Genomic DNA, 26,715 nt, shown 5'->3' with positions numbered 1-26,715 from the left:
AACAGGTGAAATTAATTTTAACGATGTTTTATTTAGCCGAGTTTATCCAAAATATTATCATTTCAAGATGTAACCAATGTAAAAATGATTACTAAGACATATATTGGGGGTACTGAGTCTTCATATATCTGGTGTATTTTACGTTTGCAGCACTTCTCAACTTGCACTGCCCCATTTCAAGTGCTCTGTAGCCACATGTAGCTAGTGGCTACTGTATCGGACAGTGCAGGACTAGAGCCTTTCTCAAGCTCTTCAATTTTTAAGTCAAGACTTCTAAGGAGGAGGGATTCTTCTACTAGTAAATACTCCCAGGTCCGGCATAACCGCAAAATACAAAACACCCCTTGGGGTCTGACTTTGGAGGCACAATTTTTAAACATGTTTAATTGAACTTTGTGCGTTCAATTAAAGAAAGGTTTTAATTAAACTTACAAGTGGATTCAATTTGATGCACTTTAAAGGTGATGTTTTTGGGAGGAACAGGAAGATTATTTTCTGTTTTGCTGTATCTTTTTCTCTGCTGAGAAAACATGAATTGACAAGTGCTAGAAAAAGATCTACGTCTGCCGCCAAACAGAAAAGTTGCTCCTGCCACCTGACACCTTAGTGGTAACAGCAGGTTCTTCACACCCCGGCCAACTGTCCTCTCTGTCACTTTAGACTCTTACTCCCATAGAGCTTTGCTAACACACCTGCTTCATTAGCATAACTACTGATACTTTTGTCTCTGGGCTTGCCAGTGACAGAAATAACTCTTAACTCCACCTTATTTTACAACAACAATTGTTCCCAAATACACACCACCTCCTTTTGAGTCATATAAGAAGTAAGAAGGTACCTTGATTAGCTACAAAAAATTTAAATCGCAGCTGACATTTATGTAACATTTTTATTCCACACAGCACTTTCACTCCTTCATTTGAGTATATACAGAGGCAAAAAAGTATTGTAGAAAAACACCTAGATTTGGAGTCAGAAGTCCATATTTGGGAAGTCTAGATCTATTTACTATTTCCTGATTGGGTGGTGGTGATGGAGTGAGTGTCACCATCATCAACGGTGACCAGGGCTTCCACTAGCCCTGGTGGTGTTTTTGTGTGATTTGGAAAAGGGGTCCACTTGGGGTGGACACGGCCCTGCTGATATATGGCTTCACAACTAAACAGTAGCTTTGAGAAAATTAGATAAGAGTGCCCCTTGTCCTCAGGCCAGTGTCAGAGCAGATGGCTTGGCAAGCAGAAGAGGCAAGATTTCAGCCGCTACTTGCTCTCCTACACTAGTATACATGGCAGCCATGACTATGACTAGCATTGATTGAGTGCTTCTCACATGTCAGACACCGTGCTAAGATCTTTACATATTAGCTCATCTGTTCCCCATTAGTTCCCTATAAGGTGTCCTCACTTTACAGATTTAACCTCAAGTTCACAAAGATTGAGTACTTGGTTAGGGTCACACAGCTAGTAAATGGTGGGGCCAGGATGGGAATTCCAGTCCATGTGACGTCCATAGATCATGATCCCAGCCACCACATTACACTGGGCAAGTCACCCTCCTCCTTGAACTTGTCTTTCCCTGGAGTTATTCTAAGCACTAAATTTGATTAGGCACATGGAAAGGCTTTGCAAGTTTTAAAATACTATATTTTCTATACTATATAGAATCATAATCTAATCTTTACAATTGTGTTGTTTAGTAAAAATCAGTGATCAAAATATCGGCCAAGATGATTTTTAAATACTTGAGTTTTAAGATTTTCAGAGAAGAAGATGCAACAGGTCTGGTTATAAAAGTAGCATATAGTTACTATAAAGTAGCACATAGAATTCATTTATGGAAAAGAAGGTTAAAAAGGAGGCATTTACAATAAGATAGGTATTATCAAAATTCACTTGCCATAGATGACAGATAAGGCTTAACTGTCATGAAGTGGGGAAATTAATAGGTTAAATAGCAGTAGAATGATTTCTCTTTTTCTTTAAGGAAGTCTTGAGTGATCTGTCACTAGTTTATTTTACGTATTATTTTTATCTTGTTAATTAACAACTATCCAGGAACAAAAAAAGGCGGATGGGAACCAAGTGGGGAGTGTAGAACATAACACGAAACCTGCTAACCTGTGCTTATATTTCGTTTCGCACGAGAGCTTTGACTATTTGGACCTTGAAGAGAAAGAAGGGTTGGTTTTTTTAGAGATGGAGTGATATTTTTTTTAGCTTGTCTGTTTTTGGAGGGGGGATATTCCAATGAGAATGAAGTGTCTTTGGGAACAGGAGCAGGGTGGTGGTAAGTGGGGCTTGATCTTGGTGTGAAATCTGATTAATTGAGCTTCAGTTAAAAAAAAGTATGTACAGTGGTTCCTTCATTATTGTTATTTTAAAATTTAACACATGAAGAAAACCATGGTGCCTTGAAAATTCAGTTATTATTTTTGCTGCAGTGGCCTTTGGTGCTTGAGTCTTTAAATCTGGAAGTTTTTATGTTTCTTTTTAATTGTCGAAAATGGAACCAAAGTTTATCTGGTCTTTAAAAATGTAGCAAAGAAACTCTATCTACTATTTCCAAGGTAACACACAGAATCCAGGACCAAGGGCTATATCACTGTTTCTTTAAAAGATCTGACAGATGCCCTTAGTATGGCAGTGTTTGGGGCATCATTTATCTAACCAAAGATATGACTAATTCCTATTTGAAAATTGCTTTGTTAAAAAGAAAGTGAAGACATGTCAGCATGAAATCATGGAAGTCCATTCCATAAATAAACCTTAAAAAATCTTTTTAAAATTATACTTCTGCCTCATAGGACATACTATATACTCAAAAACGAAGGAGAATATATTATTAGAGTAGTCAGTGTTTTTGCTAGAACTGCAGTGTCTACTGAGGTAGCCACTGGCCACATGTGACTATTTGAAATCAATTAAAATTAAGCAAAATTAAAAATTACCTTCCTCAGTTGCATTCGTCACATTCCAAGTACTCAAGAGTCACATGTGACTAGTGATTACTGTTGGACAGCACAGCTATAGACTACTCCCGCCATAGCAGAAAGTTTTATTGGACAGCACGGTCTCAGAATATTCAATATTTGTCCTAGATGATTGTTACTTTCTCAGAACTTTCCTCAAAGTAAATGATCCTCTTTAATGTTTCTCTCCTGGAGGTTAACAGTAATAAAGTTTGGGGTAGAGGAAATAGACTACTGAGCACTTTGCTCCAAATAGCTACATATTATAGTGAGGTTCCTCCTTCTGCCCGCTCACCAGGATTGGGTGAGCCCTCAGTCAGCACTGAGCCTCACACTGGTGATTCACAGGTGACTCAAACGCATACCTGCCCTCAGGAGCTTACAGTATCAAGGTAGCTATCCCTTAAAAAAAAAAGAAAATCCTTCTGTTGTAGATGCTGCATTTTAAAAAGTAGCAATCTATGTTTGCATTTAAGAAATACTGGATGGGGTCAGCCCCGTGGCCAAGTGGTTGGAGTTCTGCATGCTCTACTTCAGTGGCCAGGGTTCATGGGTTCAGATCCTGGGTGCAGACCTGCTCCACTCATCAGCCACGTTGTGGAGGCATCCCACATACAAAGCAGAGGAGGACTGGCACAGACGTTAGCTCAGGGCTAATCTTCCTCAAGCAAAAATAAGAGGAAGATTGGCAACAGATGCTAGTTCGGGGTGAATCTTCATCTCAAAAAAATAAAAAAGAAATACTGGATACATGAAAATATTTTTATACTTTATTTTCCCTAAAACAAAAACAACTATCCCTTATAGAAAACCCACTTCTCTTATTCTGTCCATTTTTTAGCCTAAATCATCTGTATTCTTTTACTATTTTCAAAATGCAAATTCAGTTCAGTCTCTTAGGATTTATTCTTTTTAAAACTTTCGATTGTGTTTTCTTGTAAATTTCCTTATAAGAGAATGATTATATTTCATGCTTTAAAATAAGGTAATAAAAATTAGAACTCTTAATTACCACTGCATGTTCCTATCTGTCAGAAATCATTCGAAATTGTAGATGGTATGTGATATAAATATCAATATCAGGCATAAATATTTAATGTCTACTCATTAAATGTATAACATTTAAAATGACCAGTATTCTAGACCTTTAAATCTAGAGGTTTGTAGGAATTTTCCTCTTTAGATTTATTTTCTTCTCCACAGGACACCCATTTCTAAAATAAGTGGGATATAGTTCAAAGTCTTTGAAAATAAGTAGAACTAGATTTCAATCCCAGTGCTGCTACTTGGTTGGGGTAACCTTAGATAAATTATTTGACTTGTCTGAACTTCAGTTTCCTTATCCATAAGTAAGATTAAAACTACCTCCAGTGAAGTGCTATGCTTTCATTTAAAAGTTTCATATATACAGGGATTTATCAGTGCCTCATGAATGCCAGACACTCAGCCATTGTCAGCTTCCCCCTACTTTGCTCTAAAGACATCTTAAATTCTTGGTTGGCTGTGATTAACTATGTCCTATGCAAAACCTTTAGCATGACAATTTTTTTAATAGAATGAATATAGTAGTGACAATAGCTGATATTTATCAAGAGCTTACTATGTGACAAGGGCTGTATTTCATAAGTGCTTCATATAATTATTTCTTCTCAACAACAGCCCTATGAAGTAGGAAGGTAATCTCTATTTTACAGCAGTAACAGGCTCTCAGGGATCAAAGAATTTGCCCACAGTCATCCCTCAAAACCCTGGAGTCTGTCTAGCTCCTTTGTCCACACTTTGAAACCAGGAGGGACTATGCTGGATGCACTCCAAAAATCAGTGAATTAAATGCTAAGAGAGTGAACTTTATGGTATGTGAATTATATCTCCAAAAAAGCTGTTATTTAGAACAATTGCTAAATTTGTAGTGATTAGAAGTCAGTATAAAATAAACACTGGCTTTATTTTGTCGTCAGCTTGGTCTCTAATTGATTTTCACTTTTTTTAAGGAAAACTCTGCATCAAGTACCTATTCTCAAAACAAGTCTATTCCCGATACCTGCTAAGAAAAACTGCTTGATTCTAAGCATCAGACAGCCTAGGAAGGTGTGGTTGAGAAAGCGACGTGTCCAGCTATGCATCAGTCTCACCAGGTCAGAGAATAAGACGCCGAAGCATCACAGGCTCTAATAACTAGCCTGAAACTTATTTTTCTTAAAAACTGATTATAGCCCAAGAGAAAATATAAATTCCTGAAGAATAATAAAATAATCTGGGAGAAAACTGAGATAAAAGAAGGGGTCCAGAAATAATAATTCCAAAAATAAAATGCGAATGTATTTTCTTCAAATACTCTGCATGCTTTGCATACCTTCCACTATTATTCCACCCTCTCCTTACACATTTTTGACTTAGAAAACTTTCTTGGGTTTTGGAGAGATTGATATATTGATCAAAGACTGAAAGAATCACCAGAATATTTGTGCATTAGTATTGTGGGGGAAAAGGTTTGTTAGATTATGTGGAACTTCATGCCTTAGAGAAAGAAAACAGCAATAAAGGCTGAGGAACCTGATTCCCAGCTTAAAGTACAAACGTGTGAAACTGAAGTACTGCTTCCTTTAGTCATTCCTTTGAGTTCTGCCTGCAGACATTTACAAAACAAGCAGCTGTCATAATTACCTTCATCCATGCCATTAAGTAATTCAGTTAAATCTTCATTTTTGCTGTCAAATTGATGCTCCTTCCATGTTTCACCATTTTCACTTCGAAGAACAATGAGTTCTCTCTCTTTGCCTCTCATAGACCCAAAGTGAGGGATTTCCACTATGACAGGGCTGGAAAAAAAATCCACATTATTTTGGTATCAAATTAAATATATTTATAGTATTATATTTTTTAAAATGTTTCATTAACAGTATTCATTTGAAAATCAGAGGTGCCACTAAGGTTGGGAATGATTTCAAAGCTGCAGAATCATTTGCTAATTAAATAATATATTAGAAGCCTGAAAACATGCCATCATTCATTCATTCACAAACAATTGTTGAGGGCCTACCATATGTTAGGCATTGGATTTAATGGTGGGGGGGGGAAATATTCGGCACATATAAACAAGAATTTTGAATCAAAGAATTAAAAATTATTAAAATAGACCATAAGAAAGAAAGTTGGTCCATTTTTAAAAACACAATAGGTATATTATACAAAATGCTAATGAGTTAAAAGGACACAGTCATTTCCTTAAAAAAGAAATTCTATAAATTTCCTATTTTGAAAGATTACTGATTTTTCTCTTTCCCTTAGCAAGAAAACAATATAACAATCCACTACCTCCAGTAGTTTCCATGACTTTCATGGCCTGTATAGTTAAGACGATTTCTCTGATTTTCAATTTATAAAATGGTAGTGGGCAGCTTAATTTCCTAGCTCTAGGATAACCTGCAGTGGAATATTTCAACTTTCTGAAAAAGCACTTGTTGATTTGAAATTGTCATATAATGATATACTAATTTTTGACAGTGTCCTTTTGCAAAAGAATGTAAAAGAACGGCTGCAAATTGAAGACAGCCAGTCAAGCCACGGGAATAATTTCGTCAAATTTTAAAAATAGGATAAATACTAAAAAAGATGAATGGAAGTAAGCAGACCACAATCACACACAGTTTACATAGTTGGATTGTGCAGCTTTATTTATGACATTTAAGTAGACAGTATCATTATTCTCCTACAGAGGTTGTATGTAACCTCACCTCTTAACCTATGTGTTTATGTACATGTGATAACAGAAGATAAAAGCTTAAATAGGTAGGATCATCATGACGGATAATAGGTGTAAAGGTCAAATTAAAAATCGTGAATATTTGATTTATTACAAAAGTATTCACTTAAAATGGGATGATAAATATAATCTTAGTTTTGGCAAAATAATTATCATTATTCAAATTAAGGATTTAAACATTTTTTATAATGTCTTTATTTTTTGACAGGTAGAAACAAAATCAACTATTCCTAATAGTGTTAATAAATTCAAGAGTTTTTAAGATATTTACCCTAGTTTTTAACCACATCTGATGATTAGATATTGCTTTCTTTATTTTTTTTTGAGAACTAGATACAATCTTTGCAGGTTAATGGATCAGATACTGTCTCTGTACATATTTAAGGAAAGTGGCTTGGTGTATGACATTCAGCGGTACTGGAGAGAAGGTATGGACAAGCTCTCTGACCAAGGTGGGAGCCAGGCATAACTGTTCATAACAGGTCTCTTCATGCAGACAGCCAAGGCAGACATACCGATCAACGGACAAGCAGCGACCAACAATACCAACACATTTCAGCTCCAACAAAGCAAAACAAAATAATTCAATAACTTCAGTAGAATATTCTACCTTCTGCCTATTTGGTTTTCTTTAAATATCTTGTATTCCCACCATTTTTCAAAATCAGTTTACTTACTGATGACTTCTCCTTCTCAAAGCCCATAAAGATTACTTAGTATAGATAAGTACTTTAAAAAAAATGTAACTCCACACACATACATATATATATATATATACACACACATATATATATATATACACACACATATATATCATTTATAGCAAATGTTGATTCAAAGCCTGCAAATTACCGTTTCTTACACTGGGTTAAAATTAGGCTGTCAGTCTGTCTTAAAAACTATCATATTCAGTTGAAACATTTCAAATTAAAGAAAGGTTTACAAAAGCACAAATTTATGAAAGCATAACGCTTGCAGTGAATTTCACATGCTTGAAAAGCACAAGATAGGTAGCGGTGCGACATTAAGTCAAGCCACTATGATTTTTTTTTTCTTTCAGTGACACACATCAACTGAAAGCATTAAAAACTGAGAAAATTAAAATAAAATTAAGACAAGAATAAGACTATGGTGTGACAGAAAAAAATTGGAAATGGAAAAAGAATTGTAGACATTCTGTATCTTGTCTATAAAGATCCTACCCAATAAATTTTGTTCCTTGAGGCCCAAGCTGCAGGATTCGGCTAACCAAGCTCTCACCCTCATTTACAGGGGGAGGATTGGTAGGAAGATGCAGTTTACTGAATAACATCCATGCAGCAGGAAGAGAAACGAGAAGGGGAAATTGTGAATAAACTGTCAGTCACGACAGAGCCTGCCTGATTTGCACCCAAGTGCCACCTCGGAAAACGAATTAAGTTTATTTTTCCTGTTTGTAAAATACCGTATCACAATGGATTGTTTCCCTAAAAATTATCTTTAAAAAGACGTGCACCCAAAGTAGCCATTTATTCAACATGGTGATATAATTCCAGCATCTCTATTTTTTCCTAAGAATGGTGCCTTGACTTCCCCGGGGGCTGCTGGGTTCCGTGCACTCACTGAGCAGAGAACATGCTTCTTGGTTAGTAAAAGCTTTAACCAGCAAACTGAGTTAAGGAAGTATCAGCCTAGTAGCTTTCCACAGAGCTTTGTGACCCTTGACACTATATGAAAAGTTTACTTAATCAAAATGGTTCAACTCAGTCATTTTAATAGTTAACTACTTGAGTTAACAAGGGTAAAGAAAATCAAAGACGTGGTGTGAGGGCCAAAATTAAAACTGACAAAATGACTTACCCTAAAAATTGTGCCCCTGCAGGACCCATTTCTACCAGCCTACTGGCTAATCCCTCTCCTTCCACCATGGGGGGTGGGTTGGCCAGTTTATGCCTCTTTACCAAACGGCAGGTGATTCGGGTGGGGGCTGTACACTTGCGGGGAGGAATTATGATTCTCATCCCGTGGTGACGGCTTCCTCTCATGGAGCCGCCTCTCGCGTCGACCATAAAGCTGACCAGAAACCTGCAGGGAGAAGATCAAAGGCCACATCAAGGACAGAAATAAACCATCTTCACAGGAGGTTTGGAAATGAAATGTTCAAGTTTAAACTGACAGACAATGTAGCTATCATTTCCTGTCTTTACAAATAAATTGGAAGTCAATACGGTGGAGTCACATCAAACATGCATTTAACTTGTGAACTGGGCAAAAAGTGAAACATGACAACTTATTTTTGGTGGAACATGGCCCCCTAACGGAAGCCAACCACTTTGTCAGATGCTCAAATTGAAGGAACAGTGGATGATTCAAAGTTGGAATAAAAACTGGCTTTTACAGGACTATCATACATTTAAAACAAAAAACAGAACCACTGTTAGGTGGTTTCTCTTGGTGGTTTAAGCTATATTCAAGGGTCATTTTAACTATAAATGGTTTTAGCCAAATGCTGACTATGGAATCTCTCTCCTCTGACAAGTAAGATGAAACTCCACAGTATGTCTTAACATGTACAACTCATAAAAACAATGTATATTTAATCACACCAACACTCTAATTTTTACTATCATAAAGCAGAATATGAGAATAAAAGTAGAAGACTAGTTTTGCTAAGGCAGAGTTGAAGGAAGGGGTTTAATTTTTTCAGTATAAATTTGGCTTTAAAATAACCTACATTTGAATATCTGTACAGCAATACAAAAGTGATAACTTAGGACTTAGACTTTTCAGAAAATGTCTCAATTATATAATTCTGTCATTGGCCTTTATATTCAAACTAATGAGGAAAAAACATTTGTCTGCATGTAGATATGAAAATGTAAACAAATTGTGTCATATCTGGGTAAATGCATATTGGAATTCTTGATTCTTATCATGTCCTCGTGGGAAAAGCCCTCCGCAAGTCCTCCCACCATCGTCACGGTGTCGTTGTAAAGCGCTCTGGTGAGCATGAACCAATGGGTCTGACAGATGGAAGAGTGCAAGTCAGACAGGGGAACAGAAACCTGTATCTTCGCATTCTAATTTTCACATGTGAAAAAAGGGTTCTTACTGGAACAGCACCAAATGTTGATAATTAGAAAATTGTTTGAATACCTACAGTATTTTTTGGGGGAAATAATCCCATCCATCAAAACCCTCTACTATTTATTCATCTAAAAACAGTTCTAACATCCTATATATAGATTTTAGGACTTTGCATGGAGGCCCAAGCTGGGGACCCTTTCCTAAAGGGTGATGCCTCTTGACCTCGGAAGAGTAACCTCTTCAACAAAGCAAATGGACCTGCCATCCCCACAAAGAGAGGCAAAAGCATGGGGATGACTTTTCAGCCAATCAGATTTTCAGAACCAACTCCAGTCATCAGTGGGGTGGAATCAACTTCACACCTTTTTGCTCATTTTGGATTTGGCCATTTTCCTCTGGATTAATTTGTTTTTGCTAATATTCTACCTACCTTGAGAGACTGGGACCACCATGATATTCAAAGTAAGAGGGGAAAAGACTGACCCCCTCAAAAACAAAAAGAAAACAACAAAAAACACTCCTCATTGTCAGACAAAGATACTGGTTCACTTGTGCAAGTGTCCGCATGAATCGTCTCCAGTGCTAAATGATTCGGAGCTCACTTCAGACTGCTCTGGGGAGCCTGCAGTTTCTCAGACATACACATGTTTAACAACTACTTTTACTCAGTAGCAAAGGCAACATGGCAATATTATAAAAGAAGCCTAAGACAAAATCTGATCATTTCCAGCATTTAGTATTTAAAATCAACTCATGATTGGAAATAATAGTTACAGAATGGATTAAAAATGACTCCAGATAAACTCTGATTTTGAAAATTCAGTTGTATTAGTACAGATAAACACTGGAGTGTTTACACTGAGAGGGCAGTGTTTGCCCTGGCAACAAACAGCTGAGTCTCAATGATATAGACAGCAATGCAGATCAGGTCTGTCCTGTTCACCGCTGACCTGCAGGGCCGAGCACAGTTCCCGCACATAAGTAATGTTTACTGAACAAACTAACGAACAAAACTATGTTGTTAAGCGTGTTCAGAAACTGCCTAGGTCAGACTTGGTTACTAATCTTAAAATATGTATACATACGTAGGAAAAAATATATGAATAAAACTTGTAGCTCAGCAGGTCAAAGTAGTGTAAGGAGGTTATCAATGTCAATAGAAAAATATTCCAGCTACAAAGAATATTAGAACCAAATGGGAAAAAATGACTTAGATGATTTTAATGACAATTGGAAGAAGCTCTTTCTCTGTGTTGTGCATTAACACCCAGTGCATAGCTGGTGCTCAATAATGATCATTTATTGTTCTAAGGTTTTCAACTTTACAGAGTCAACAGACTGAGGAAAGGTGTGAGTATATGTTAAGCAGGATATGGGTCCTAATATTCACTAACATTATGACACACAGTGATTGTTTTCCAAACTCATTCCTTACATATTCTGTGCAAAATAAAATTTCATGCAACATAACTTATAGAAACAAATTAAAAGGTGATGTTTAACCATATTTGTATCTTACTAATATTTTAACTACAGCAGGAATTCTACAAATGATCCTAAAGCTAACACATGAATGTTTCTAGTTTAGCAACAGCGGGATGACAAATGCTGATACACTACAGACATTGACACAATCTAACTGTGGGGAAAATTCACATAAATTAAAAATACAAAAAAGGATGGTTCACATAAAGGACACAGTTATCACCTTGAATCATACTGAGGAAGTGGAGAAGAATAGCTGCAAAATAATTTAGAAAGCAAATGGGAAAAATTAATATAAGATAATTAGAAGCAAGCAACAGAAAATGTCAATGACAAGCAAAGGAAAAATAAAAACCATCAGAAAATTAAACCAAGGCATTTGGTATTTGTGGGACAACCTGGAAAAATATTTGCCTTAAATGGCTATGTAAGCGACTCCACAGACCTGGCATTAGTGAACTATTTCCAAGTGTATACCCAGTCTGTATTTTCCTTTTCAAATAAACCCACGCTAGCTGCCATTACTTTTGCTTTCCTGCACACATCTATTGTCTTCAATAAGTTCAAGGGGAAGGAGAGATAATTTGCATGTTCAAATACTTCATTGTTTCCAGTGTATGGGGAAGTTCATTTCTGATTTTATTATCCTAGGCTCTCTCAACTTCTCAGTTTACTAAATTAAACCTTCGTACTTTTCTTTCCTATGTAGAGAGTACAAAGTGCTGGTTCTAGACCTTTCTAACATGGTGGCAATTCAAGCTTGAGTCAAAGAACTCTTCAACATGTCTGCCCACTGAGTGTATCAAGTATTTTATATTTTCCATCTCAACTCTAATTTTTTTTTACTTTTGCAATTTTAGACCCGTATACTTCTAAAATAATTGTGTACATATTTTAAGCAGTTTAAAAAATTAATATTACTATAATTAAAAGTTTTTCTAATTGAATTAAATGCAGTGTTAATGACTCAAAGACCACCATGTAGTTTATAGTTTATAAAGCAGTTTCAAGTAATTATTTCCATTTGAATGACATTGCAGCGATTTATTTTTCAGAATTGTATTGTTACAAACCACAGTTCTTTAAAAATACTTGAAATAACCTGCAGGATTATTCTGAGTAGCAGACGTTTCATCTGTAAAATGGGGATAATGAGTAAAACCTCTCTCACGATGTCATTGTAAGGTTCAAATAAATATTAAGTAAGACAATACATGTAAAAGATTTAGCACAATGCCAGGTACATGAAAAGCACTAGGTAAATGTTAGCTATCACAATTTATTTTAATTAAAAGCAGCAGAAAATACTTCATGTACTACATAAGGTACTTTGCAAATGTTAATTATTGTTAATTTAATTCCAAATTAATCTGCCCTTGTCCTGGATCGCAACTAATTTATGGCCTAAATGCCAATTTCAGAGTGAAAATACCTTGCAATTTTCATCATCTTAATGAATTATTTCTATTCCATTTGTAGGGATGTCTACTATTCCACTTTTAATTACCTACAGGTGAAGAATCCAATAGCTAAAAGTACATGGATTAAAGCAGGTCACCGTTTAGCCGCCTGCCTCAGATTGTGCCGACCCGTGGGGGCAGCAGTGAGGAACCCGCTTGATGTGGTTTTGCCCATAGCACTTCTGGTGCACATACACTGGTACCCTCACTTTTTAAAAGTGAATTTATTTTCTTTTTTAAGTTCCTTTCTTTTTTTCTAATTGTAATCTAATACAAGTTAATCATAATTTTTTCCAGGAATGCAGAAGGTACCAAACTTGATCTGGAGGTTTCAAATTTATATTTTCTTTTTAAAGGGCAATCACACAAAACAAATCATCTGTCAAATCAAAGGCCTATATCATATGAGAAAAAAAATAACACCAGAGCTTACTGCTTATTTAAAAACTAAATAGTTAAATGAAAATTTTCTATCACTCAAAGCAAAGCACAAAAGCAGTCAAACAGTGAGGTAAATGAACAGAAATACCTACATATTTAATTGTTTTATTTGAAAGGAAAATCAGATACTCTGAAAAAAACTTCATTTGAATAAAGTAAAATTAAGAGAAATGATTAAATTTTTTTTAATTGAAAAAGAAAATTAAAGACCTAAAAGTAGTACTAGAATAGTTAGGAAATTTTTATGGACCAATACTTTAATTTCCTTTCCAACACTGTGTTTTTATCAGTAAAAAGAGATACACAAGTTTGCTTAGAAAAAATATTTACTAATGATTTACAAACATATGTCACATATACTTACTAATGAAATCCTTTAGAAGATCAGTATTTCATACATATGAAGCTTGTCAACATGAATTTATTACTGCAAGTAATAAATGCAATGGTAATTTAATAGGATAAAGACAATCGACTTTTAGGTTGCTTACCCAGAATGAACAGGACTTGAGACAAGATTGACATTGTCCAATGTGTCTGCAGCCCAGCTATAATGTCTAAGAGAATCTGAATCAAATTCTCTCGTGAATGTTAGATGCTGAAAAATAAAATGATATATTGCATCAGCAAGCAACACAAGACACTGGTTTTTCTGCACCTACAAAATCTACCTGTATCTCTCTGTGAGTCCAGATTAGTCTAACATTCAAAATAAACACTTTTTATCTACTCCTCTATAGGTCTACATTGAAGTTTCAAGAATTAGAAAATAAAGCTTATTGATGTGCTGTATTATTTCAATCTTTTAAAAAAGCATCTTGAATAATTGGCAAGGCAAAAGGAATATCACAGAAGCAATTCTAACCATGATTTTAAGCACTTGAACACATCTCTAAATTGATCCTACGACAACTGTAAAATTCTTTCCCAAATCTCAAAATAAAAATAAAAAATTCAATCTTGATGACTTGTGTTTCCATTTGGGGCAGAGTAGCTAGCAGCAGCTTAGCGCTGCCGCCAAGTACACCAGAGAAGCATGGAAATCATTGCTGACTCAGGTAGGGAACAGCTGAGGCCCCAACTAGAGGAGCTGTACTCTGCAGAGGTGAAGATTTTGAAGAGCTGAGCTGACACTTTGTTGCCATTTTAAACTTGGGGGCATTTGTCAATTACCAGTGCAGACAGAATTTGGGCTTTGCACCTACAGGGGCCACTGCTGAAGAAGAGGAAAACCAAGGGAGTTTTGGCGGACAGTTGGGTACCTCAAGCACGCTCCAGATTTCCGTTAAGAGCACTTGCTGAACCCTGGAGCTGTGCAGAACAGGAAGTTAAACACCTAACTAGAGAAGCTCTGAAAGGGACAACAGAGATTGTCGGTAGTTTCCTGAGAAAAAAGATTTAGAGTTTGGGACTTGGAAGGGGAGAAGACTCAGAGATCACACCAGAATTTCAACTAAGGATCCCAAAGGGCCAGGGACAAACCAGAGGTGGTCTCAGCTTTACCAGGGTGGCAAACCAGCCTACTTCAGCAAAATCTTGATTGGATTAAAATAGTCAGCCACCACGCCATTTGCCTAGCAGAGGGAGGGTAAATCCTCTATGGAGGAATGTATCATCATTGGGTGTGTCCTGTCTACAACTTTCTTATACATGATGTCCAGCATGCAATGAAAAAGTACCAAGCATGGCCAGAGCACATGAACAAAACCAGAAAAAAAATCCAGATACTATAAACAGACTCACCGGTCTCCCTACATTTTCAAGTATGCTAATAAGAACTTTACAATAACCATGATTAGTATATTTAAGAAAATAGGGGGAAAGATGGAGAAAAAGAAATTAAAACGTGGATAATTCAACAGAGCACTGGAATATATGTAAGAAAGAATCAAAGGGACGTTTGTCCAGTTCTAAATACACTGTCAGTTGTTGACTAGACACAACAGAAAACAGGGTTAGTAAATTAGAAGTGTAAAGGAAAAAATACATAAAATGAAGGATAGATTTAGAAAAGAGTGGAAAATACAGAAAATAGTATGACACAGTGAAAGGTTTTAACATATGTGTAATTGGACTCACTTTCAGAAGTAGAAGAGAGGAATAAGGCAGAAGCTGTATTTGAAGAGAGGATGGCTAAGAATGTTCTAAATCTGATGATAGATATCCCACAGACTAAAAATAAAATAAATCTCAGTTTTTGCCCTGCTAAAGATCTGCTGCCTACTGAAACCCCAGTAAAATGACAATCAAGTATTTAAACACACACACAGCCAAAGAGAAAAAGAGACAACATCAGCAGAAAAACAAGGATTGGCTGAAAGTCTCTTTAAAAAGTGATCTGATCCCCACAATCCCCTCACTGATTTATCAATTGCCAAATAATGCCCTCCACCCCTACACCATCAACTTTGTCAGAAGACTGGAAGCATAGAGACCAGAGGCAGAAGATGTTAGAGGTGCCATAATGAAAACGGAGATTAATTGAAAGTTTATATACAGTGTTCAGACTCCTAGCGTCCTTCCCTTACTAGACAGAGGGGGAGCCTCCAGGCAGAGAAGGGGAAATCTCTGAGATTTCCCAGTGAAATGTCCCAGGCTTATTACTTCAGTGGAAATCACGATGGCAAGCCCTCTACCATGCAGAGGGCTTCCAATAGCTTAGTACTGGGCAGACAGCCCAGAGTCACTAGACAGTTGAGAAAAGTATCTAATATGAAGATAAAATAAATAAACAAACAGAACAAAAGCAAACTAGAAGAACAGGCTTTCCAGGGAGAAGAAAGTTTAGAATTTTTCATTAATATTCAGAGAGAGATGAGATATTTTTATACCTATGAAACAATAAAATGCTAAAAAAAAAGAAAAAAACATAAAAAGCAATGAGTATGATAGCATTAGAGTTGAAAAAAAAAGCCTATAAATTAGGGGGAGATTTTTAAAAATAGAAAATAGGAGAGAATATACAAGAAAGCAGAAGATCAGCTCAGGAATTTCAAATCCTCTTCCCCTCTCCAAAAAAAGGGAAGTTCTAGCAAGAAAGAAAAGAGTGAAACAGAGAAGAAGAAAAACAAAGAAACATTTCAAGAAACTTTCCCAGAGCTGAACATCTGAGTTATCAGAGTAAAAATATCCACTATAGGTGAATATAAACCCCACTACAGCATATCATCGTGAAATTTCAGAACTCGGAGACAAAGAAAGATCCTATAGATTTAGAGAGGAAAAATGGTCACAGACGGCAGACTTTTAACTGCAAAACTGAAGTTAAAGGCAATGGAGCAATTCTTTCAATGTTCAATAACCCACCAAATCAAAAAAGATGAGAAAATAGACTTAAGATATTTTCAAACATATAAAACCTCAAAAAATATATTTCTCATGCACTCTGTAAGGAAACTATTGGAAGTCCACCAAAATGAAACTCTAAACCAGGAAAGAGGAAGACACAAGGTCTAATGAAGCAACATGGGGAATTTTTCATGGTAATGATGAAGTAAGACCCAGGAGGACATCTGAACAGTGGGCCTACAAGGAAGAAAGCTCTAAGAGAGGCCGGCCTGGTGGCATAGTGGTTAAGTTCATGAGCTCTGCTTTGGCAGTCTGGGCTTCACTTGTTCAGATCCTAGGCTCAGACCTACGCACCACTCATCAAGCCATGCTGTGGCAGCATCTAACATACAAAAATGAGGGAAGATTGGCAACGGATGTTAGCTCAGAGCCAATCTTCCTCACCAAAAAAATAAAAATAAAAATAAAAAAATTCTGGGGGCCAGCCTGGTGATATAGTGGATAAGTTTGTGCACTCTGTTTCAGTGGTCCGGGGTTCGCAGGTTTGGATCCCAGGTGCAGACCTACACACTGCTCATCAAACCATGTTGTGGTGGCATCCCACACACAAAATAGAGGAGGACTGGCACAGATGTTAGCTCAGGGCCACTCTTCCTCAAGGAAAAAGAGGAAGAATGGCTCAGGGCCACTCTTCCTCAAGGAAAAAGAGGAAGAATGGCAACAGATGTTAGCTCAGGGCCAATCTTCCTCACAAAAAAAGAAAAAACTCTAAGCGATTAAGTAGATGAAATTTATAGAACACCTAATGACTGTGAATATATTGAGAAGAGATTTGCACAATTAGGGAGGAGTTTGTGGGTTGAACTAGTGATATGTACATCAAGCAAATGAAAAAACTCTAGGGAAAGCAAAATATTGTGCCAAAAAGAAAATGCAATCATAATATACTTTTCATCTGTGAATAACATTTACATAGGCATAATAGAAGCACTAAACATGGTATAACCAGGATAAAATACAAGTATTTTGTGAAAATGGGGGGATGGGAAGCATGCATGGTGGGAGACAAGAGGTATTTAAATAAATAAAGTTTTGGGCCCTGCCCTGTGGCTGAGCAGTTAAAGTTTGACGCATTCTGCTTTGGCAGCTGCGGTTCATGGGTTTGGATCCTGGGTGTGGACCTACTCCAGTCACCAGCCACGCTGTGGAGGCATCCCACATACAAAAACATAGAGGAAGATTGGCACAGATGTTAGCTCAGGGCTAACCTTCCTACGCAAAAAAATAAATAAATAAATAGAAATAAATTAAAGCTTCCTCTTCTATTTTGGAAAGTCAATAAATAATAACTGAAATGGAGAAAAGCCAACAAGAAACAACATATAGGTACCATTTAGAGACATGAAAGCACATAATAAGAGTCATCAAAAGGTATTCTAAGCAGTTGTCTCTGGAGAGGAGAAATTGCGGGCTGAAGGTGTATATGAGGACGTGTCTTTTCCTAATTAGCATGTCTTGTAAAATGATGTGACTTTTTGTTTGTATAATTTTGATAATAACACATCTTAAATTTAAAAAATTACCATGAATTACGAAGCTTAAAAAATAGCCCTGAAAGCAAATTGAAAAGTAATTTATAGTTATGTGCAAGTCACTATCCTGCCTAGATGCTAGGAAAATGCAAAAATGAATGAGGAACAGATTTCTCTGCATTCAACAGAGGACACCTTCAGTGGATGGTGGTGTGATCAGTGGTGTTATTAAGAGGCCACAGAACCCCAAAAGAACAATACGTCACTTCAGAAAGTTCCCAAATTCTATATGGGTTAACCGAAGATTAGATGCTGGTTTGAGTCTGGCTTTATTTACCAACTTTACTGACTTTTGGAGACCCCAACCAACCAACCATTGGAGTAGGGCAAAATGTTTAATATAAAGTGGGCGGTGCTGCTCACTTTACTTTTTAGTAAACTACAGGTCCTACATTTGGAGCCCTGAGGTTACTTTTCACAAAGAACCCATTTCTTAAAAGTTCTAATAAATAAATAATATCATTCCTCTTTGGTAATTACAGTAAATTATTTACCCTTTGGTACTCTTAGAAACGTGCACTGGCAACATTAATTATTGAGACCATGAATTATATCATGCAAAAAGGTATCAGCACCATCATGTAATATTTATGGAGGCTGGAGTGTGCCAGCCCCCCGGGGACTCCACTTCACTTGGAGGCCTTCCTAACCCTTTACTCTTGCAACACCTTGCCACTCATCGAAACTTTGTCATTAACACAAATGAACAAATGTATAATGAACAAAGATACTTGTCAAAACAATGAGCTATAAGTCCCAATATTTGTCCCATTTTTTCCATCGAGGTTTGCATAGGTTTATGGGCAGACCTAGCAACGTTAATAACCTAATACAGACACACACGCTTTTCCTACAGTGAATCCATCTAAATACAAAATAAGGCAATTCAACTGAAGCTATGGTTTTTATAGAAAGAGACTGAATTGGCAGCTTCTTTTCTAAGCTACCTGTCTCTGAATGCTTATTTCTACAGACTAGTGTTTACTTAAAACTGAAATGTGAAATTTGAACTGTTGACTTGTTTTAATAAACAAGATGAATTTCAAAATGTTCTGACATCTTATTGTGTATGGCACCATGGTACCCACAAAAAGCTTTTCTTCCATTTGGTTACTGAACAAATAGACATTTAAGATGATAAATAGGACACCACATATGACGATGGTGAAAAAAGATGAACTGGAGCTGTCTCTTCAGTTTCCCACAGCAAGTAGGGGTGCTCCCAGGGTTTAATGGAAAAGCTTGGCTTTGAAGTTGAGTCAGACTTGCATTTGGAAATTGCTTTTGCCACTCATTACTGAAGAACACTTCTTTCCCACTCCTAAGTTTTCCATTTTGGAAAGGCAACTCCGTTGTGTAACTGAGGACCTCTCCCTGTCCCTTTATATTCACTTTGGTCCTAAAAATGCAGAGTGATTTATCTGAGTGGTAGATGTGGGAAAGATAACCGGGAGGGCTCTGCTCAGATCCCATGTTCACTCTCTTAGGCCTGAGCTTGGTCACGGAGAGCAGACGTCTTCCTCTGCTCCCCATACGCCTACCTCCTTGAGGGGGATGCCCATCCTGGGCTGGCAATGCTGGCCACTGGGTAGGTGTTTTGCCTATTTCAGGGGTTCCGTCAGCAGGCCCACGTGGCTCAGACACTAAGCCAGCCCTTGAAACCTGGCCTCCATCAGAAATAAAAGAGATATTTGCCTCTGACCTTTCCTTACCTTTATTTACTGAAAGCCCCTTCAGAGATGCCCCAACATCACTTGCTGGTTTTACGATATTTAGCATCTTTCTTAACCTTTCTCAGTCTCAGTTTCCTCATTTTAAAGTTGAGGATGGGTTGAGATGGAGACTAAATGAAAATGTACGTCAAAAATCTGGCACCTAGCAAGTCATGGAACCAACCTAAGTGCCCAGCAACTGATGATTGGATAAAGAAGATATGGTATATGTATACAATGGAATACTACTCAGCCATAAAAAAGGACAAAGTCATCCCATTCACAACAACATGGATAGACCTTGAGGGTATTATGTTGAGGGAAATAAGCCAGACAGAGAAAGATGAACTCTGTATGACTCCACTCATAGGTGGTAGTTAACATATGGACAAAGAGAACTGATCGGTGGTTACCAGGGGAATGGGGGGTGGGGGGAGGGCACTAGGGGTGAAGTGGTGCACCTACAACATGACTAATAATGATGTACAACTGTAACTTCACAAGGTTGTTAACTATCATAACCTTAATAATAAAAAAAAAGAATTGAAAAAAAAAATCTGGCACCTAGGCCAGTGTTGGTATGGAATTAGAATAATGTCTCTTTATATGTGAAAGTCTTTCTACTTTTCAAAGGACTTTCATTTATAGTAGCTCATTTGTTAAAATCTGATAAATTGTGGGGGAAAAAACTAGCAAAACCAAAAATATTCCAGTGCCAGCACTGGTCCTTCAGTTATATGCACAGGATGCTTCTATCAAATCGACAGAGCCCATTCAGTTAGAAGAATACATCTTATAAACGCCTAGGGGTTATTTACTGACTCAAAAACATTTAAATTTCTGTGCTAACAACAGTACCACAACTTTCTGTGTATCAGTTCAATCTCAAGGACTGTCCTAGGCCTTTACATTAATTTGTTCTTTGACTCTTTAGAACCTACTAGCCCTCGGAGGTATTATACCCATTTTACAGATGAGGAAACTGAAATTCAGAGACTTCAAAAATTTGACAACACAAAGCCAATACTTAGCACTGGGTGGCTTTAGTAGAACACTATGTTACAGAAAAATTCACACTGACTTAATAAGACCTTTTACCCCCATGTCAAAAGTGATATGAATTAGCACATCATTTTTCATCTTGGAAGTGATGTCAAGGATACTATTAAAATCAAAATGCACATTATTCAATAGAGTCCAAAGCCTGACTAATGATGATATCACTGTCTCCAAGAGCTTAATACTTTCCAAAAATAGCTTCTCACTGGCCCTATTCATCAGAGGAAAGAGGATAGCAAGTACATACTGGCCTCACAAATGAGGACACACCCAAATGCCCAGGTCTGGAAATAAACATCCAGGCATGGAAGAGGCAGGAGGCAGGAAAGTATTTGCAAGGAAAAGAAAGGAAAATCCAATTAACTCCAATATTAGATAATTCTCTAGGCTGCCGACTGTCAATGCCCAGTGTTGGATGACACCAGTTAAGGTCCTTATCTGTCAGCTCTGCTGCCCCTGGGAGCCAGCAGAAGGTGGTCCTGCAGATTAACTGGTGGCCTTCACATGCTAATGTTAACAGCACCAGGTAGACCTCACAGTAACAGGCCACATGCAAAACCCAGTGCATCTAATCTGAAAAACTATAAACATGATTTAGTTGAGAAACAGCTGGATGACATCACCAGACTAGGAGCCCAGGAAAGAAAAGGCTTGTAAAGGATAACTTCACCCTGTGGCCACAAATCGGACAGGGCAGGGGGAACCCATGTGGGTGTCAGCTCCCTTAGACAAAGAATAGATGACTTCAGTTTGACGGGGGCTACAACACTTCACAGCCCAGTGAATGGCAAGGCAAAAACCTCACCAAACCACCATTTCTGCATTAGGGTAATGGGTAGATAATATATATATACATATATATGTGTATTTTTTTATGAGGAAGATTGGCCCTGAGCTAACATCTGTTGCCAATCTTCCTCTTTCTTTTTCTCTCCCCAAAGCCCCAGAGCATAGTTGTATGTATATATTAGTTGTAAATCATTCCAGTTCTTCTATGTGGGACGCCACCACAGCATGGCTTGATAGGCTGTGCATAGGTCTGCACCCAGGATCCAACCCAGCAAACCCCGGGCCACTGAAGCTGAGTCTGTGAACTTAACCACTGGGCCATGGGGTAGGGCCTTGGGTAGATAATATTAACTGCCCCAATGCACTGTGAGAATGGAATGAAACGGAACGTGAAAGTGATTTGAAAATTCTAAATTGCTATGCCATCCAAAACAGAGTTAATAAAAATCCTAATACTCCCAGACTTTTTATAATTGAAGACAATTTATTTCTTAAATGTATGTAACATTGCAGCCTTCCATGTACCTTTTTAGCACAGCATATGTCTTACCAGAATACAGGGAGCAGCCTGCTGGATTAACAGACAATAGCAGTGTTTTTATCTGTGATAAATACTTGTCTAAACATCGACTCTTCCCATGGTGAACATGCTATCTCAGGTCTGCCATACTTGGCTTATCAGAGCCATGCTGTGGCCTAATGGTCAAGCAACCATCACAGCTAAGTTCTGTCCTCAGCTCTACCACTTAATGTCATGCAATGTGACCTTGGGTAAGTGAAATACTACTCTCAGCCCCCGTCTCTTTGTCTGTAAAGTGGTAATGATAATACCTAGTCCAGAAAGTGGTTGAAAGCATGAAATGAGATGATCCATTTAATAAAATGTTGTGGCAGGTATTGCACTAAGTCTTATAATTACTGTAATCTTGGGGGCCGGCCTGTGGCCGAGTGGTTAAGTTCGTGCCCTCCACTTCGGTGGCCCAGGGCTTTGCTGGTTTGGATCCTGGGCGCGGACATGGCACCACTCGCCAGGCCACGCTGAGGCGGCGTCCCACATAGCACAATCAGAGGGACCTACAACCAAGAATATACAACTGTGTACTGGGGGACTTTGGGGAGAAGAAGAAGAAAAAAAGATTGGGAACAGATGTTAGCTTAGGTGCCAATCTTAAAAAAAAAAAAAGAAAAGAAAAAAGAAACAATTATTGTGATCTTTAGTGGATATTGAATGAAATGGCAAACTGCTCCCCAAAATAGTAGGTGTATAGGTGTGTTTGGACATCCCACATAACTATTTGGAAATATTCTTTTAAGAAATGGATTCCATCTTTAAAAAAAAAGTCTAATTCATAGTAACAGAGAATAGAATGGTGGTTACCAGAGGCTGGGGGATGGAAGAAAAGGGGAGATGTTGATCACAGGGTCAAACTTTCAGTTATAAAATGAATAAATTCTGGAAACCTAATGTGCAGCATGGTGACTATAGTTAATAATAATTACTGCATACTTGAAATTTGCTGAGAGAGTAGATCTCAAGTGTTCTCATCACATGCGCACAAAAAGTGAACTATACGAAGTGATGGATACGTTACTTAGCTTGATTGTGGAAATCATTTCACAACGTATACTTATGTCAAAACATCATGTTGTATACCTGAAAAAATGATTCTATATAAGAAAATCCGATTCACACGGCAACATAAAATAAAAGTTAAAGGTGTACTAAAGCAGGTCTTTTCTTTCCCCTAAAGTATTTCTTTCCTTGAGGTCAACTATTATTGCCCCTAAGGCTTGAGACTAGAATATAAACCATAATGAAGCTGGGTTCTTTGAGATTTCCAAATCTTACTGATTTCAAGATAATTAGCTACCAACTTCAACAGAGGAAGGTGAATCAAGGTCAGCGTGGAAGCTGAGAGTGTTAACACATCAACACGGGGCTCAAGTGGTCTAACTGTGCCACCTTAAGTCACACCACCAACGTCTCTGCCTTAAACAAAACCTGTAATCTTGCGGCCCGATCTGCGAGAGGTGTTGAATGGATCAGAGTAATGCTGGCACAGCACTCTGGAGAGAAAAAAGCAGCATATTAAATGACACCAGTCAAAGGTGCTTATCTTCCAGGGGACTATCTCTAGGAAATCTTTAATCCCAGACTGGCTCCCCTCTGCCACCATGCACATTTCTGAGAGTCCCTTAGAAATCAGCTTAAATGAAAGAAACAGGAAGGTTAATCGGCTGGTGTGGGGGAGGGGGTGGAACAGAGTTGAGCGGTAGAGGAGGAAAAGCTATTAGCATAACCAGCCTTTTACGATAGACATTCTTTTCCTTTTCCATTAGTGAGACAGTTGAAGATTGCCCAGATCTTGGAAAAATAAATGTGCAATTTCTGCTGAAGAATCCTCCAATTTGTACATTACTTGCTAGTATATCCAGTGGTACATAGCACAATATATGACTAAATACACATGAGATCATCCTTAGCCTCAAAAAAAGCCAAGGCTAACCCAAAGTATCAGGAATCCTAGGCTGTGAGATAAATGAGAAGAGTTACAGGCTGGCAGATGTGACAGCTGCCTCCAGGTACACGGAGTCTATAATGAGGCCGTCAGTACTGACTACAGAATTATCTCCACAGTTACCATTCAAACAGCCGGTGCAACTGATCACACACCACTTTAGTTAAACCTTCCCAACTGGTCGCTATTCGAGCCCCTACCACTCGTCCCTTTAGGCATAAACCATGTGAGCAAACGTGGTCTGCAAGGGGAAGTCTGCAAAATGAAAGCGATCTAATCAGAGGGACAGGGCCACGCAGCTGCCCCATTTCTCTCTTTTCATAGACGCCCTGCCCCTGGATCAACAGAACTGAAAGGAAATGGAAGGTGCTCATTCCTTAGTAATCAACTGGCAAGGAATGCCTTTCTAAAAGTTTTTGCTTGAAACACCCAAGTTTATAGCTAGTCTCTTAAATCATAGCTCTCTTTTTTTGTTAAAATTAGATTTATTTATTTCTAGAGAGAAAGTATAGAATAATAGACTCCCAAGGTTGAATGGCACTTGAAAAGGCTAGAAGACTTTCTTTGTTGCCCTTGATCTGTGGTTGTTCACAACAGGTCCAAATTAATCTGGCTTAAGACACCCCCTCCCCTGGGGTAGGGGGAGACTGAGATTAATTTACTGGTTTATGTAGGTTTATTTAAGGTCTGGGTGGTACTAACTTCAGGCATGGCTGAAAAGATGCAGGAACCGTTTGTCTTCATGCTCCACGTCCTGCAGTTTTGGGTTTATATCATCTTTATAGCTTAGCAAGCCCCCAAAGCTAGACAAAGTCTCAAATTTGAGTCTCACTCGACTTCCATTTTACATTTCAGATGTAGATTTTACGTTTCACCTAAAGTAATCACGTAGTCCAGGAAAAGGAACGCTCCGAATGGCCATCCTCTGGGGTCCATCCCTGGGGGAGAGGGAGGGATTTCAGCCCCTTCTAAACTACAGAGACTGAAAAATGGATGCGGGTAGAATTTGGCCATCAGATCCTGTCACTGCCATGTAACGACAGTGGAATGGGTGTGTGCAGGCAAAACCAATCCATATCTCTTAGTGATTTCTGTTCTTCTCCTGTCTCTGAATAACTATCAGAAATCATACTGAATTAAATGTTTCTGCCTGCAGTAGACATTCCTTGGCCTTACAACTACTTCTAGGGTCATTCAAAGGAAGTGCAATTAATTGGTTAGCCTGCAAAATATTTTTAGACCACTATCATGCCTTTGACCTCATATCTATGTAAAGATCAAATAATCAAATATTTCTATTCCTTTAATGATGCCTTATATGCCACAATTTTTAGCATAATTTTATCCATAATTTTAATAACTTGTTGCTGAATATAAGCTGTCAGTTCCTTTTAAAGCACATTAAATAGAACTTATTAGAATTAGAAATAAGCATAATGAAGAACACATGTCTAAACATCATCTTTCATGCTAAAAAATGGATCAAGATGATAGTACCATAGTACCCATATTAAGAATACAAACAAGTATGGGATCCTGGAGGACAGAGTGTAAAGTCCTAGGGCTCTTTGCTGGCTGCTTTCTCCCAGTGAGCAATGCATGTATAGAGCAGTCGTGTTAAAAGGAGGCAACCTGGAGCCAGATGGTCAGTGACTGCCATTTACCAGCTGTGTCCCCTGGGGTGAGTTACTTAAGCTGTCTGTGCTGCAGTTTCTTCATCTTTTTCAAGGAGCTAAGAAATTATCTCATGGGTTGTTGTGAAATGCAAATGAGCTAATACTGGAAAAACACTTAGAATAGTGATGAGCATGTAGTAGGAGCTCAAAATTAGCTGTTTTCACCCCCAGCACCACCATAAGCATCACCACCATTCTATCTCCGGAGGCCTACGGCATCTAATGAACAGTATTCCATTTACGTAACGGGGACTGGCCGGTCGGGACCATATACAGCAATTACAAGCCAAACCAGACGCTTGCTTTCAATAATTATGTCAGAAGAAACGAAAGACCAGTCTATCATATTCTTCCTGGACAACTGGGCCTCAGTTTAGAGTCATCTTGTTTGTATATTTATTATCTCTTATTTGTAAAGGACTATTTCCAAGCACAAATGTTGCTCTAAGACAACCTGACACACACGAATCTGAGCTTATAAAACAAATACATTAGATGTTGACCGGCCATTATACAAAAAAGATCCCAGTCAGAGTGGCTTTATGTCGGTGGTTTCCTAAATAGGGGTGCATCCCAGAATCACCTGCAGAGCTTTAGAAACACAGCAGCTCAGGAACCCAGCCAAGGAGATTCTGATTCTGTGGGCATCTTGTCTTCCAAAGAGCCACTGGTGATTCCAACGTGTGCTCCCAATTAAGAACTCTGACTAGCAGGAATCAGTGGTTTTCAACTGGGTGCATTTAAAAATCCCACGGCCAGGCTCTACCCAGGCCACTGAATCAGGAACTGAGCAATCGTGTTTTAAATGTTCTCCAGGTGATTCTCATGGGCAGTCAGGGTTGAGAGTCACTGCTTTAAATAACAAGACCTCACGACATGCAAGACGTGATTTATTTA

The 26,715-nt window shown here is 38.0% G+C and overlaps 1 protein-coding gene across 1 annotated transcript in view; it reads right to left on the bottom strand.

Moving 5' to 3' along the window:
- ANK3 (ankyrin 3) overlaps positions 1-26,715 on the bottom strand; it is a 333,064-nt gene that overhangs the window by 65,307 nt on the left and 241,042 nt on the right. The window contains exons 26-28 of the mRNA XM_046652926.1: positions 13,675-13,781; positions 8,571-8,795; positions 5,633-5,787 (exon numbers count right to left, since the gene is read on the bottom strand). Coding sequence (XP_046508882.1) covers positions 5,633-5,787; positions 8,571-8,795; positions 13,675-13,781 — 487 coding nt within the window. The remainder of the gene's footprint in view (positions 1-5,632; positions 5,788-8,570; positions 8,796-13,674; positions 13,782-26,715) is intronic.

Source organism: Equus quagga, chromosome 2 (assembly GCF_021613505.1).
Source record: "Equus quagga isolate Etosha38 chromosome 2, UCLA_HA_Equagga_1.0, whole genome shotgun sequence".
NCBI classification, from domain to species: Eukaryota; Metazoa; Chordata; class Mammalia; order Perissodactyla; family Equidae; genus Equus; species Equus quagga.
The sequence above is the reverse complement of the archived record's forward strand: the minus strand, read 5'-3'. Positions and strand labels throughout refer to the sequence as shown.